This window comes from Aptenodytes forsteri, unplaced genomic scaffold (genome assembly GCF_000699145.1).
Source record: "Aptenodytes forsteri isolate BGI_AS27 unplaced genomic scaffold, ASM69914v1 Scaffold443, whole genome shotgun sequence".
Lineage (NCBI taxonomy): Eukaryota > Metazoa > Chordata > Aves > Sphenisciformes > Spheniscidae > Aptenodytes > Aptenodytes forsteri.
The window spans coordinates 564,052-578,486 of record NW_008794170.1 but is presented as its reverse complement, the minus strand read 5'-3'; the positions used below and the strand labels follow the sequence as shown (position 1 = coordinate 578,486).

Here is a 14,435-nt window from a genome sequence, read left to right as displayed (position 1 = left end):
AAACTCTAGGTTTTTTTCCGGGGGGGGGGGGAGCATCCCCTTCCTGACCTCCAGCACTCCCACTGCTGTCCTCAGCCCTGACTCTGGCAAACACTTAGCGATAGCAGTATGAAAGGTGGGACATGGGGCACCCTCCATCCTCAGCTCTAGGCAGTTCCCAAGAGGATTCTTCCCACCTATGGTCAGTATCTGCTTGAGAGTGGTACAAGATACATCTCCCTTTCTTCAGGTAGATCCCTAAACCCTAGATAGCTAAAACTTCCTTTCTTTGATGTCTTCAAAACCTAAAAGGACCCTCTCTGAGGAGGAAGGATAATTCAGAGTCTGTTTTATCCTTGGACACTCTTCTCTGCATGTTAGAAAGTTGTCCGTTGCTAGGTAGGAACTGGAACACCCTACTAAGGACCTGGATCTGCAGCACCAACCAGCTGCATAGACATCAACAAATAGCTGTCAGTTTTGTATGGATGATCTGCAAGAAAGATGCAGGGGCCTCTTAGATAGTCTTACATTTGTTTAATTTGGAGTAAGATTGTTTATCCCTTTCACTGGAGACTGGATCTTCCTGAAACAGGGCTGCATCTGCCATAAAATATAGACGTTTTCCCTGCAAAAAATCTAGGGGGTGGTTGTTCAGGTAACAAACCCCCCCATAGCAACCAAACCACATTGATTTTAGCACCTTACCTCTGTGGAGACATTGTCATCTCCCTTTATTTTGTGCCTTTTTGCAGCAGTAGGTGATAGGCTGGAGGGGCAGTTTGGGAGGTTTTCACGTGGGGATCAGCAAAAGGCAGTTCTGGAACCTAGAAGTTGAGAAAGTTTATTTTGGGATTAGCTTGACTTTGGATGATATAAAAAGAGGATTAACTTGATGGCCTGCATGATGTAGTAGTCACAGCAAAAGAGCTGGAAAGATTTTGCAACATATTCAGTATGTACATTAGATCCCCAAAAAAGAAAAAGCTATTAGCCAGTTGTTTAAACATGTAATTAACACTGTATTTATAGCTAACTTACCACCTCTTTAAAACCCAGAGAAACGAAAAGTAGACACCTCTGGCTGAATGATAGAGCAATTAGTATGTGCAGTTTAAAGAATTTATGATGTCATATCCTTGGTAGTGTAAAACTCATGCCTTGTGTAAGGCATATCCACCAGTCCAAAGAAACGGTGTAAATCTTCACCAGTTGGTCTGAGAAGGCTCCTCGTTTGCAGTTGCACCACCTTCACATTGACTGATTTCTCTGCAAATTCTTGACCCGTAATGCTGAAGGTGTGTGAGGACATGTGTCCTGACCCTGTGCTGTGGTGGGATCCTGCCAGCTCCATTGACTTCACCAGCCTGGAGCAGGCAGGGTTAGCACCCTGCCTCTGGCAGTGGTCATCATCTGCATGGAGGGGCTGAGCGGGCAGTGGGTCACCCTAACCCCTCTCCTTTAGGAGATACCCCTTGCAAGATGCATTTTTAGGGTGGACTGTGATAACACTGCGTGTTGCCTGCTCATTCAAATGTCAGATGCTCTTGAGATACTTTTCCATTCCCTCTTTTACTCTTGGCACAATCTATCAATAGTTCCACTGGCACATTTGGAGATACAAACAGTTTATTTGGTTAGTATTGGATTTGGGGATACCCAGGTTTTGCTGAATCATTCCTGATGGTTTGTTTAGAGAACCTGAGGGAGGAGAAACTTGCTCTGCCTGTGAGTACTTCTGTAGTTTTGCTGTGTCCCCCTATGTCTTTTCTGTAGAGATTAAGTTTATTCCTCTAGCAAAGAGAAACAATTCTAATACCTGAGGGTATTTCAGTACAAAACGTTACCTATTTGGGTGTAATTTGCAAAGATGATCAAGTTGTCAAGGAGCAAGATTCACAACAAATCAGTTCTAAGACTAACCTGTTTGTGGATGTTAGACTGGAGCTTGGTTGGGGCTGCACCTGGGGCTCTAGCCATCCCCCAAAACACTGCCAAGCAGCTGTGTTTTAACTTTCTGAGGCTACAGCCATAGGCAGGGGGTCAGGTCCCCAGGATCTCCAGTGGGAAGGGCTTTCCAGTAGCTCTTAGCTGATCTTAGACCTTGTTTCCTAATCCCACTTGACACTTTTTTAGCCTTGAGCTACTAGCAGTGGAACTCTCTGCCAGCTCACATGACCATCTTTGCCCAGACAGCAGTGGACTGCCTCTTCCTACTGCCCAGCTCTCCTCCCATTGCACATGGAGCTGTGCATGAGCCACAGCTGGCACTGACACTCATGCCAAGCACCAAGCTTGGAGGAAGAGCAAACAGCTTCACCATTCAGCACGGCAGCCAGTCATCCCACTGGGCAGGAGAAAATAAGTTGACGGCTTGACAGCTGGGGAGTCCAGAGGGACAGCATGGCGAGCCAAAATGACAAGAGGAGTGAGCCTGGCTGGGATGTCTGCATAGCACCCAGGGAGAAGTTCTCCTTTGGGAGCAGGGCAGGAAGGGCGATGCTGGCCCTAAAACCAGTTATTCAACTTGATGGCTTCCACAGTGCTGGACCTGAGTAAGGGTAACGGCCACTGATGTGTTGCGAAAACCTCCCTGAAAAACCTCGGTCTGCACATTTGTGTATAGAGGTGAGCAAGCCCGTAGGGAGCCCCTTCTTCAGCCATCCTCTCCTGTTGAGAGTTGAAAAGGCTTTTAAATTTACAAAACAGCTTTGTCAGGTTCTTTTAAATATGTTAGAGCGTAAATGTATGGCAGGTTTGAAGTCTGAGACCAAAGCTTCGTGTGAGGCTCACATATGCAAATGTGAGTTTGTTAGACCTAAGTGTCTTGACATGTGTATGACTGCGATGGGGTGGCTGACTCCATGTAAACTCTTTGCCTTTGATATGTCTATGAGGAAGAAAAAGCATGAGAAACCTCAGCCTAAAAGGAAGAGCTCGTAAAGCGGGGGGATGAAAACGCGGGATGTTTCTTTTTAAGCTTCTGCAAATGATAAGGGGGATATCCCTTCATCTGGCAGTTCTTCAGGAGAAAGCAGGAAGGGGCTAAATAGTTCAGGTTTTTCAGAATTGTAAGCGGATGGTGTTGTGGCTCTGCTGGTTACTTTTACTTCTGCAATTGTCCTGCAGCTCGTTACTTCTGAGTGTTACTCCTTTCTCAAAGAGTGCCCTTCTTTACACATGTAGAAGAAGAGGTTTGCAACGAAAGCCCACCACTGATGTTGAAGTTACTTTCCCCAGAGGACCTGGAACATCACAAAGATCTGCTTTGCTGTGTTTTATCAGGCAGCTTTGAAGGTGGTGGCCTTCAAGGCAGGTTGCACAACTCTACCCCTGGAAGTGTTGCTAAAGCCCTTGAAAGTCTGAGGATGAAAAATACAAATCCATCTCTCGTTTGACAGTGTAAAGCTTTGGAACCTGTTGAACAAGTTTAAACTTAGGCAAATAAGGCTGCTTTTAATTTGTGGAGAGCAATCATAAATTGTTGTCAAGAAGATAAATATCAAAATAATGGGTGGATTAGCAGTGAAAGATGTGACAGGAGGTCCAAGGCAGGATGATCTAAGAACTTTCATGTGGATCTAATCAAAGAGCGAATCTGGCTGTGCACTCAGATTAATAATACAGATGCATTAACTCCGCTTTCAGTCACAGGGGTAACGTATGTGTCTGCGATGTGTTTGACACCAGCATGGTCCCCAGTAATGTCTGTCTGCCGTCATGGCTAATTCATGCTCTACAAAGCTGGTAGTTAGCATTTAAGGGAATTTATTCTTTCAGTATAGACATGACCAGAACAAGAACCTAGTTTGGTGGGAGAAAAAAAAACTCAACTGAGTTTATTTCACCATTAGCTTTCATTAACTTTAAACAGGTCTCAAGCAAATGAATCTCAGGCAATGTACTCCAGATCTTTTACAGTGCCTGCATGCACAGATTTCTCCCTGTTTGCCTGCGGTGTGCAGACACATGTACGAGTCATGCACGTAGGATGGTGATGGATATGAGACAGCATGTTCTTTTTTCAGTATAAGGTTTATAAACCTGCGGAATTTTGAATGGAGTATAATTTGCTCATATGCAAGCCCAGAAAGTGATGTTACAATTCTTACAGATGCAAAATTAGCCCTACAGATGGTTTTCTCCATTTTTCTCCAATTCTTAATGTTGGGTTTGCTCTTTCAGTCAAAACACATGTTCTCTTTGCTCACCACTGGTTTATTTTTTGTCTTTGTCTTTTATGAAGCTCATGCACTCCGAAGTCTTCTAGTAACGGTGCAGATGACTGATAATTAGGGTGTTTTTATGATTTCCTATCCTCCTTCAGTTGAAAGGGGTTAAAAAGTTCATCTGAGAAGACATGCTGAGCAGTTGTTGGTAACGTCTCAATCATCTATAGTCAGCATGACTGGTTGAAATGTAGGACAGCACACAAACCTTGCATAAAAATAAGTGATTTATAGAAGGCTTTTATATTGGAAAGGCTTGAACAAGCCCAAGTGTGTATATTGTGTATGTATGTGTTGTAATGTAACAGGGTTGGTTGGCTGTGTGTTTTCTGACAATTGCAAGAAAACCCCAGTCTGTTACTATGTTCAGAAAGTTTGCAGCATTGCCATTAAATTGGACCAAAATCTGGTGAACTTTGACTTTTTGACTTACCGAGTACGGTTTTTTTTCCTACAGGTTCTCTAACGTCGATGTTTGTCAGGCTTCCTTGCGGTGGTGTCGGGGTGAGTACTCTCTTTAATGTGTAAATAATGTCCTGTTTGTTCTCCCAGTCCCATTGGTAACAAAAATTGTTGCTTTGCATTCCATCAAGTGGGTAATTGCAACCAGATGTTGTTACCCATAAACAGGGTCTGCCTGGGGTGCGGGGTTGCAGTGACAGCCTCACGTGCCTTTCTTCAAAAGCAGCGTGAAGATTTTTAAACTATTTTGGAGCGCCAAAGTGTGTGTGACATTCATAGGCATGTTTCGTCTCTGGCTTTTAGGAGGAGAAACCTCATTTCCCAGGCAGTGATGTTTAAAGGCTTAGAGGTTACTACATTTGAAAGCAACCCTTGAATCCAAAAATGCTTTCTATGTAGAAAGCAAGATGTGCTTTTCATGCTGCTCGTACTGCGTAGGTGTTTCATCTTCAGTATTTGTACTTCAGAGCTGCCTGCCTCCTAGTGCAGGTGGAAAAGATATTAATAAAATAGTGATATTGGAGGACAATATTTGGGAAGTTCCTGTAAATAGTAAGTTGCTGTATTTGTGTCTGGGCTACGTTACTGTCCTCGAATGAAGTGTGTCACAGTTTACACAGCACAAGGGAATTGCAGTCTTCAGGATTTGGCATCTTTCATTTCTCGAGCTCTGGGACAGTCACGCGTGAATTCTGAAGGAGGTGACCAAAATACCCCTCCATCCGTCACGGAAAAGCTGAACATTAGTTTTCATCTGTCAAGATTCCATATAATAAAAAGACTTTTTTTGTTGTTGTTTCTTCCCATAAGGCTGGAAAAAACCCCCAAATACTATTCAAATACCTTGTGTTGAAGGTTTGCATTATTGTTTTCCTCTGAAGCCTGAAAACTTGAAAGTTTTCCTTTCAAGTCAGACTTTCTGCTCTAAAGTTTCTGTGGAGGGTGACAGGACAGAAAATCTCAGAGAACAGGAAGGGAAAAGAATGAGAAGAGACAATAAAAGGCATTGTGTTTGAAAATTCACAGTGGTAGTTCTTATGCATAATTGTAGCTCGTGAGGTTGAATTTAGAGGTCTGGATTCTGTTATGGAAATGAAACAAAATTGTTTTCTTCCTGAGTCTTTGCAAAATCGTTGCTTTGAAAATTATCCCGTCAAAAAAAAAAAAAAAAAAAAAAGAATAATCGACATTTATTCATACCGCCACCACTGAGCACTCATAGAGATATTTTATTTTGTATTGTAAATATGCTGCAGTCTCCTAATTCATGGCAAATTTTTGGCTAGAGTTTAAAAGGTTTGAATTTACTCTGCCCTCCAGTCAGGCATGCCATTCAAAGCAAAAATTATCATTTGCAAATGAAGACTGAATGGTAACAAGTAGAGACAGTGCCTGAGCCTAGCATAGTCCCAGAAGTCTTGCATTAAATCCTAAATCAAGGCAGGAAATGCCACAGTGCTGGTATTATTGATACGCTGGTAATAAAGATAGCGTTTGCAGTTAACTTGCTGGTCAGTTGTCTCCACAGACCCTTAAATATTAAATAAAACATTTGCTGACTTTTGTACAGTGTTTTAGCAATCCCAACAGATACTTTCATGTTTTCTAGGAAAAGCTTTTTAAAACCAGTAATTCACCAGTAATCAACTACATGATAGATTTTTCATAAAAATGGCTTTCTGTGGTTTTGTTTGGTTTTCCTTCCCTAGTTACCTTGGGATACAGTGCCCACTACTTGTGTTACTTTTCCTGCTGATGCAGGAAAACAGAGTCTTCACTGCTTTTGGGATGCATTTCTAATTAGTATGTACACCCCAGCCATATGTTTGTAGGGAAAATGAGGCCACGGTACAGAATGATTGGCTATAGCATATGAAGTCCTTTGCACTTGTACGTGCTGTGGATGGGTTTAAGCACAGACCATCTCCTTTGGGGCAGGAGAGACGTACGGTGATCTCATGAGGTCCTTTCAACCCTGCTTTCTACTGTCTTTCAAAGTGTGAGATTTGTCAAGAAAGCTGGCTTAGCAGCATGGTATGTTTATTGAAGAAATAGAGGGAAAACTGTAGTCTTTGTTAGCGTGCCAGTTCTGTGATACAAGTTGCTCTTGATTTGATTTGCTATGGGAAACTGTTGGAAGAAGCCCTATAGTGGAATCTTAGCTGGGGCCACAGAGCACACCTTTCAGTAGCAGATGAAAACCAAATTATTTTCTGCACCAAAGAAGATGACAAGACATTTTTGAGGTGCGTGTAATATTTTTTTTTTCTGAGGAAATCGGGGAAAAAAAGATTTTTAAAAAATCAGAGCCTAGGGTAAAACATCAGTTATGAAGAATTTTCGTGCAAGAGTGGTATAATGTAAATTTGAGAAGTTTCGGCACGTAAAGACTGCTGGGAGATTGAGTGCTTGTTATGGTATAATGAAATTATTTCAAATTGTTCTAGCAAGAGAGCTTAAGGGGTGTTTTTCTGCTGTTGCTTGGCAGGCCGTTTTCAGGCTGCAAGGTGGCCATATAGCTTTTTTGAGTGATGGAGTTTTAGTTAAACTCTCCCTTGTGCAAGATTGCCAGGTTGGCACAACATTACTCATCGCTGAGCAGTAATCAGTCTCTGTTTTATCTTTTTCTTACAAGTTGAGAAGGTTGTGGAGGGGCAGCCCTGGTGCTGTAAGAAGTTTGTGCGGGCTCCAGTCACTTCATACTGGTGAATATTTTCCTGATGATGAAGGAACATCAGGTACATGTGATGATCAGAGCACCTGTAGGATATCATCTTGACTACCAATGGTTTGTAGCCCAGGTTTGAAGGAGAAGGGATTTATTTCAACAGAGGTTTTGTTTTCTCTGACTTTGTCACTTAATGGTAAGTGCAGTCTAGGGGATGCTTCATGGGTCTTTGCATTCAGCTCACCACGATGCTAGGCAGCTTTCCAGTTGGCTGACTGCTTCGTAGGGAGGGTTTTTCCTGGAGAGCTTGATACTGGTCTGCCAAATGCTTTCCAGGGGCAAACATGATGCCATAAAGAAAAAAGGAAAGAAGTTTTTATTAGTAGAATAAGGTGGGATCAGTCCTCTCTTGGCTTTATCAGTGGTTAGAAGACAGGAAATAGTGGTCGGAATTACAATCCCCAAGAAATCTGTGTATTCACTGAAATGTTGCAATGCAGGGGATGGGTCATAAGCAAGTGTCCTTTGCTGATGGTATTAAATTTATTTGGGGTCATCAAAGTGAAAGCTGCCTGCAAAGACATACGGATGGTGTCATGATAATGAGAAACTAAATAGTAAAGTAGCACATGAAATTCAGTGTTGGATGCAAAATAATGCCTGTGGGCAGGAGGGTGACTGATCTGCAGCATGTAAAAGCTGAATGATTGCTGTTCCTTATAATTCAGGAGCTGTGGGTGTCAGATGAAATTATGGGCTGGAAAGCTTGAAACCAAGTTCTTTTTCTGCAAACAATTAAACACAGTTCTCTTCCATAGGGGATGTTATGTAGATTAAAATAACAGATGGATCTGAAAGGCGATGTAGAGCAGTTTATGGGGGAGAAGCCCATGAAGAGCTGTTAAGCACCAGGATGAAGTCTGAAGCTTGAGCGACCATAAGCTCTTCTTATGGTCAGCAAGTGAGACAAAGTTAAAGAGTGAAGGAGCAGGAAAAAGTTTAGAGCAAATCACTTCATTGCATAAAACTAAGTCACAGTGTCTCAAAATCAATGAGAAAAGGGTAAATTTGTTCCCCGGTGCTTGGAAACTCTTGTCGAATTCCCCCTCCCCTTGGTTTGTTTTATTTGGGGAAGCCTTCACATCACTGTAGCTGACACTAACAAACCTCCTCCCATCTGCAGACGTCTGATTGTAGCGGGAAAGGAAGAAAGCACAGAAGCACTTATATCAACAGATGTGAGCTCTGATTTAAACAACAGTAATTTATTCCTGCTGATCTTTAGCAGCATCTGCAAGTGCAGTATGAGGTATTTTTACTTAGGACGTTACCTTCACTTCTCTGCAGCACATGCTTTTCTTAATGTATGACTTACATGCACCAGGGCATTACCTAATCCAGGATAATTAGAAGAAGATTTTGGAGAAAGGACTTTGAGCTTTGAAAATCTGCAAAATAGCTCCAGCATACTTACATCCAAATTCTTCAAAACACACAAAGACTTGATCTTACGATAGCTAATAACTTTGTTTTCTTTTGTGTGTAGTATTTTCTGTGCACATTTTAAAATATCTAAAGATCTAAGGCTTTAAAAAATGTTCTTAATGTTTTTGATCTCTTCCAGAATGTTATTTTATTTTTGGTTGTAAGGTCTTGATTAGAGTGTATAAAAATCTTTACCTGTGCAAGCAAAGTACATTATCACAGAGCAGAGACAACGAAAAGGACTTCTGTGGAATGTAAATGAGAAGAGACTAATTAGCAAGTCTTAGAAGAACAAAATGTGAGCACAGTTATTTAATCAGTACTTTAGAGCAGTAGGAGATGCAGTTAGGTAAAGACAACTTGCTGGCAGCACAGACGGTGTGGGCCGCTGTCGCCTAAGCGTGATGATGAGCAGTGATGAGGGATGAGCAAAACTCCTTCATTCCCCTTCGCTTTGCAGAGGCTGGAGCTGCTGTGCAACTTGTCTCTACCTGTCCCTATGCTTAATTTCTTATCTGCATAGCTCTTCAGCTAAAGAAAAGATTAGAATAATGAAGCCTTTTATAAGACCCTCCTCATTTCATTTTTAAATAGCTGCACGTTAGTATACAGCATAGTATATAGTGCGTGTAGGAACCTCATCATGTATATTAATAAAGACTTCAAGTTATAAGGAAGAAAAACTCTTTCAGGTTTCACCCTGAAACATCTTAGACATTCCTCGTAGAAGAGAGCCTGCGTCAAACTGTTGACCCCTCCTTTTCTGCATTCCCTCATCACTTTCTAATAATGGTACATGCTGCGAAGATTAAGAGCCTGCAGCAGGTCCCAGGCGCTGAAGTCCCTCTCCCCAACTCTAAAGGAGCCCTCTCCTACAGGCTCACCTAGCAGAAATGGCAGCTTCTTTATTGGAATGAGCAAGGCATTAATATTATTCTCAAGAAGACGAGTGTACTGACCAGGACAACCGCTCCTCATCCAACAGCGGCAGATGTGGAAGACTCAGTATCTCTGATGCAGTTGTATCCTCCAGCTCAGGAGAAAAAAGAGAAATATACACTGTTGAATCAACAAAAGGCAAGAAATATGCTTCCTCTCTCCGTAAAGTCCTTCCAGATGGTACGGCTTGATGTGCTGTCCCAGCAACAACTCCTGTGATGGCAGCTACATCAAAGAGCTCATAGGCAGGGAAAGCCAAATAGCGTCTCCCCTGTAATGAACTTCAGAATTCAGGAATGATGGAGGGGTCAACAGCAGCCCGTGCACCAAAGAGCAGCAGTTTCAGAGCTGGAGAGCAGTCCAGCTCAGGGCCACATTAATAACATTTTCCACCATGGCAGAGTCTACGCCCCCCTGCTGCAGACCACTGATGGCTTCAGTGGGACTGTTCAAACACTTACAGTCACACAGATGATGAAGTGCTGCCTTGGAGTAGGGCCCAGTGGTCTCCAGACATCCGTTCCAGGGAAGGTGGCTGGGTGTTAAATCCTTATCTTGGAGATGTTTGCACGCGGGATGGGGCAGTGGAGAGCTTGCGGGTGGCAGCAGACATCTCTGGATCCAGTCCTCCTCCTGCTGGGCAGCTGAGTGTGGGAGCACGGCAGTCTTTGAAATTGGCTTCTAAATCACAGGTGGAGTATTTTTTTCTAAGTACTTAATCTCTTTCTGCAGAAATAATAACTCTTTAAAACCACTCTGTCTTACCCTCCTCGTTCTTCTTGAAATGCTGCCAACATGAGCCCAGTTTCAGCAGGCATCAAAAGGCCTGAACGTGGCAGTGCTTGGCTCAGGCACTGGTGACTTCTGCGTGCTTTATGCGGAAAGCTGGCACAAATAGATGTCTGAGGAGATCCGAGGGTCTGTTGGTCCCTTAAGGTAAAGCCATGCTAAGGACATGTGAATTTTGGTTTATTGTATTTCCATTCCTCTGGTGCTTCATGGTGAATGAAGATGGCCCTCTGCAATTCTGCATCCATGGAAGGGGCCTGGTACTTGCTGTGGCTGGGCAGAGAGGGAAGCTCTTAGCTACTGGTGTCCTGCAGCATTTTCTTTCAAGACCAAGAAAGATGGGTTAGGTATGCTCAAAGATGGGTTAGATATGCTCAGCCCAGACTGCACGGTGCAGCTGTATCTCACTTGAGCAGTGAGACCAAGGGCACTGAGGTGGTCAGCTCTTAGCAAAAGGCAAGTAGATGTTCTCTGTTGTATAAACCATAAGTGTCTCCCACTCACAGATACTGGGGGAAGAGGATCTGAGGATGAAGACTGCTGGATCCCCTGAGGGAATGTAGTAGCAGCATCCTGATTGCAAAGCAGGTTAACTATCCCATAACGTTTTTACAGGACTGCTGATGAGGAGCCCAAAGACGGACCCTCACAGAGCACTAACGTGCTGGTCAGTAGGGAGGAGAAGCAGTTTGGTCGTCTTCCCGCCTTACTGGGGGCTTTTGGGGGGACGTGATCAGATCAGTCCCATCTCCTGCATATGTGCAGTACTGATCCAGGACTCCTGGAGATGTCGTGCATAACTCAGACCCCATCATACTTCTGTTCTCATGTTACTGCCCAAATTTATGGGGGCCCGGGGGAGCCCTCGTACCACAAGTAGTCACTGTAGGGCTTTTCCACCGATGCAGTGGCTTTTCCCAGAGTGTGAGACAGTGCACGTATTGGCATCATTACTGCACAGAGATGGCTTTTTGGTATTCTCCAAATGCTTTCTTGGTTTTCTATGACTTCAAAACTGTCCTCCAGACAGATGCTGCCAGAAGCCATCCCTGATAACAGGCCTGGGACGATTTCCACTGGCTTTACCACAGCCGTGAAAGAGGTGGATCAGTCTCGTGTGGGGTGACTTCCATCTCCCTGCAGCTCAGTGAGCAGACTGGATGCCAGACAAAACAAATAATCTCTTTCTTTCCTTCTCCTTTGCTGTTGTTTCCATAAATACACTCAACACGGAGTAATATGTGAAAAATAGCTGGTGATCCTTCACATGGAGAAATGTTACAATTATCCTATGAAGTTCCCGGGCAACCGAGCTGTCCTGACATGGGACAGTCCCAGCAGTCTGGCTTTTGCAAAGGCTGTGACCGGCAAGAAGCAAACAAGCTTGGCTTTCATCACTGCGTGCAAGACGGCCAGCGGTGCAGCGGAGGAGATCCAGAGCTTTGGCCTAGAAGCAGCCCCCCTGGGAGCCATCCTTCCCCCTCTGCTCTCTGAAGAGTTGTGGCTGAATGGCAGTAAAAAAAAGAACAGGCATTTCATCGCATGTCCGCAAACTAATCTTGTCTTTGTACGGTTTTGGGGATGAATGTGGTAAAAGCCAATGCTTCTCACTTTTCGTTTAAATTAGGACGTGATCTCATATAATAACAACATGGGGATGTCTGCAGAAGGCCTTGCCTTGCCTTTGGCCTATTTGCACATTTTCAGGGGGAAAATAATAGAGGATGCTGGTCCTGTCAGTTATCTAGTGTTGGAAGTAAATGTCTCCAGTCAGCAGCTAGGTGTTGAAGGTCTCTTGTTAGCTTTGATGAGACAGGGTTGATCTTATGGTTCCCCAGGGAAGTTTCTGTCAGCATAATCTTACCCTGGCAGTCCTGGGCAGGCGTCTTTTAAACGTCCATTATTAAACGTTCTTCTTTATTGTGGTTTATTTTATTTTATAGAATCACTGAGTGATTTTGTAAACCCTTTTATTTCATCTGGGATCAGTTTCCTCCAGCAATTCAAGAGAAATACTGATACCGTGGTGTTGGTAGGAATATTGGTAGGAGACACCTGCATATTTACAGTGGTTGAGATGCTGAATTTGCTCCTCTGTTACGGCACTGATCCTTTAACATTGCAGAGCTGTTGCAAATGGTCATCTCTCGAGTGTTGTTTGGTTGGATGGACACTCGGTAGTGGTGATGTTACAGTCATCGGTGGGGTCCCAGCCCTAGTACTGCCAAAATCAGTTCTGCAATTAAATGCATTTAAAATTAATGCATTTAATACATAATACTTCTTTGTAAAACATGGGTCTCTGTTTCCTGGCTGTCCTCGTTGCTCCTAAATGTGGTTCCTGTGTGTCTCTGATAGGTCGACAGTGACACAATTTGGAATGAAGTTCACTCGTCCGGTGCTGCTCGTCTGGCCGTAGGCTGTGTCATTGAGCTCGTTTTCAAAGTAGCCACGGGAGAACTGAAGGTTTGTATGAAAATACACTTGGCTTTGATATAAGCTCTGTACAGGACTCAGCTCAGGGCTCTGTTATGCAGGAGGTCCAGTTAGCTTCATTTTAATGGCACCATCTGGCTTTAGTCATAAAAATCTTTGAGGATATCAGCAAGTGAACAACAGACTCCTGGTGAATGTTCTTACGCACCGATTAAAAGGAAGAAAGAAACCAGAGCAGCAAATTAAATCACTGTTCCAGTGTTATCTGAGGGTCTTGCTGTTGCCTTCAGCTGGGCCAGCCCATTTGCTGTTTCAGTGACCTCATGCAGAATATTTTTTTTTCTCTGAATGGAAGGAAATGCTGTAGCAACCAGTTTCCATAAAATTCATGTGGACTTCCCCCCCCCAAATGAGGGAGAGCATCATCTACTGCAATGGTCTTGTGAGAAAACCGTCGAGAACAACTACATGGTTCCAAAGCAGAATTAATGCTTCTGGCTGCAACCTCTGCATCCGTCTTTGTGCAATAAACCTTCCTTTATGTCTTACTTCCTCATTTTCTTATTTTTTGTGTGTAGAATGGATTTGCTGTTGTTCGGCCTCCAGGTCACCATGCAGAAGAGAGCACACCCATGTAAGTATGTGTATGTGCTTTATCAACTTGCTTCAGTGTTCATCTGTTGTGTGACCAGCAGCTGGAAATTAGAAAGGTAGTTTGTTAGCTTAATATTGCAGAATTTCTTGCTTATTGATATGCAAGAGAGTATTGTATTCAAAGCTCCCAGTAATTCTCTGGAAGAGGGCAAGATCCTGCTTACTGGTTTCGGGTGGGTATTTTGTAGTAAGAATCAGCATTACAGTCATGCTTTGATAAAGCACTGATGCTTTTATTTGCTTTACTCTTGTGAATTGTTTTAAGTTAAATGTTGATGGCTCGTCCAATGTGAGGAAAGCAAGGGTACGCAACTTATAGTGGTAATAGCAGACATAACTGTGTCCTGGGGTCACAATACTGAATTAGGAGAGTGTCAGAGTGAGAAGGCTTCACAAAGCAAAAATTGAAGTTGGGCATCTTACATGTGTTTAATATAGCAGTGGTTTTGCCATCGGGCTGTTTTCAAATCAGGGTCCTATGCACAAATCTTGTTGGTTTTGTGTATCTGGCTTAACGTGTGCTGAAGTGTCATGTCTTGGGTGCTTCGGCACTCTTTGGTGGGAGATAGAATCATAGAATCACAGAATTGTTGAGGTTGGCAAAGACCTTTAAGATCATCAAGTCCAACCGTTAACCTAGCACTGCCAAGTCCACCACTAAACCATGTCCCTAAACACCACGTCTACACGTCTTTTAAATACCTCCAGAGATGGTGACTCCACCACTTCCCTGGGCAGCCTGTTCCAAGGCTTGACAGCCCTTTCGGTGAAGAAATTTTTCCTAATATCCAATC

General features: G+C 43.4%; 1 protein-coding gene across 1 annotated transcript in view; it reads left to right on the top strand.

Moving 5' to 3' along the window:
- The window catches only part of HDAC4 (histone deacetylase 4), a 242,649-nt gene that overhangs the window by 199,871 nt on the left and 28,343 nt on the right, over positions 1-14,435 (top strand). The window contains exons 17-19 of the mRNA XM_009281930.1: positions 4,666-4,712; positions 12,910-13,017; positions 13,566-13,621. Of these exons, the coding sequence (XP_009280205.1) occupies positions 4,666-4,712; positions 12,910-13,017; positions 13,566-13,621 (211 nt within the window). The remainder of the gene's footprint in view (positions 1-4,665; positions 4,713-12,909; positions 13,018-13,565; positions 13,622-14,435) is intronic.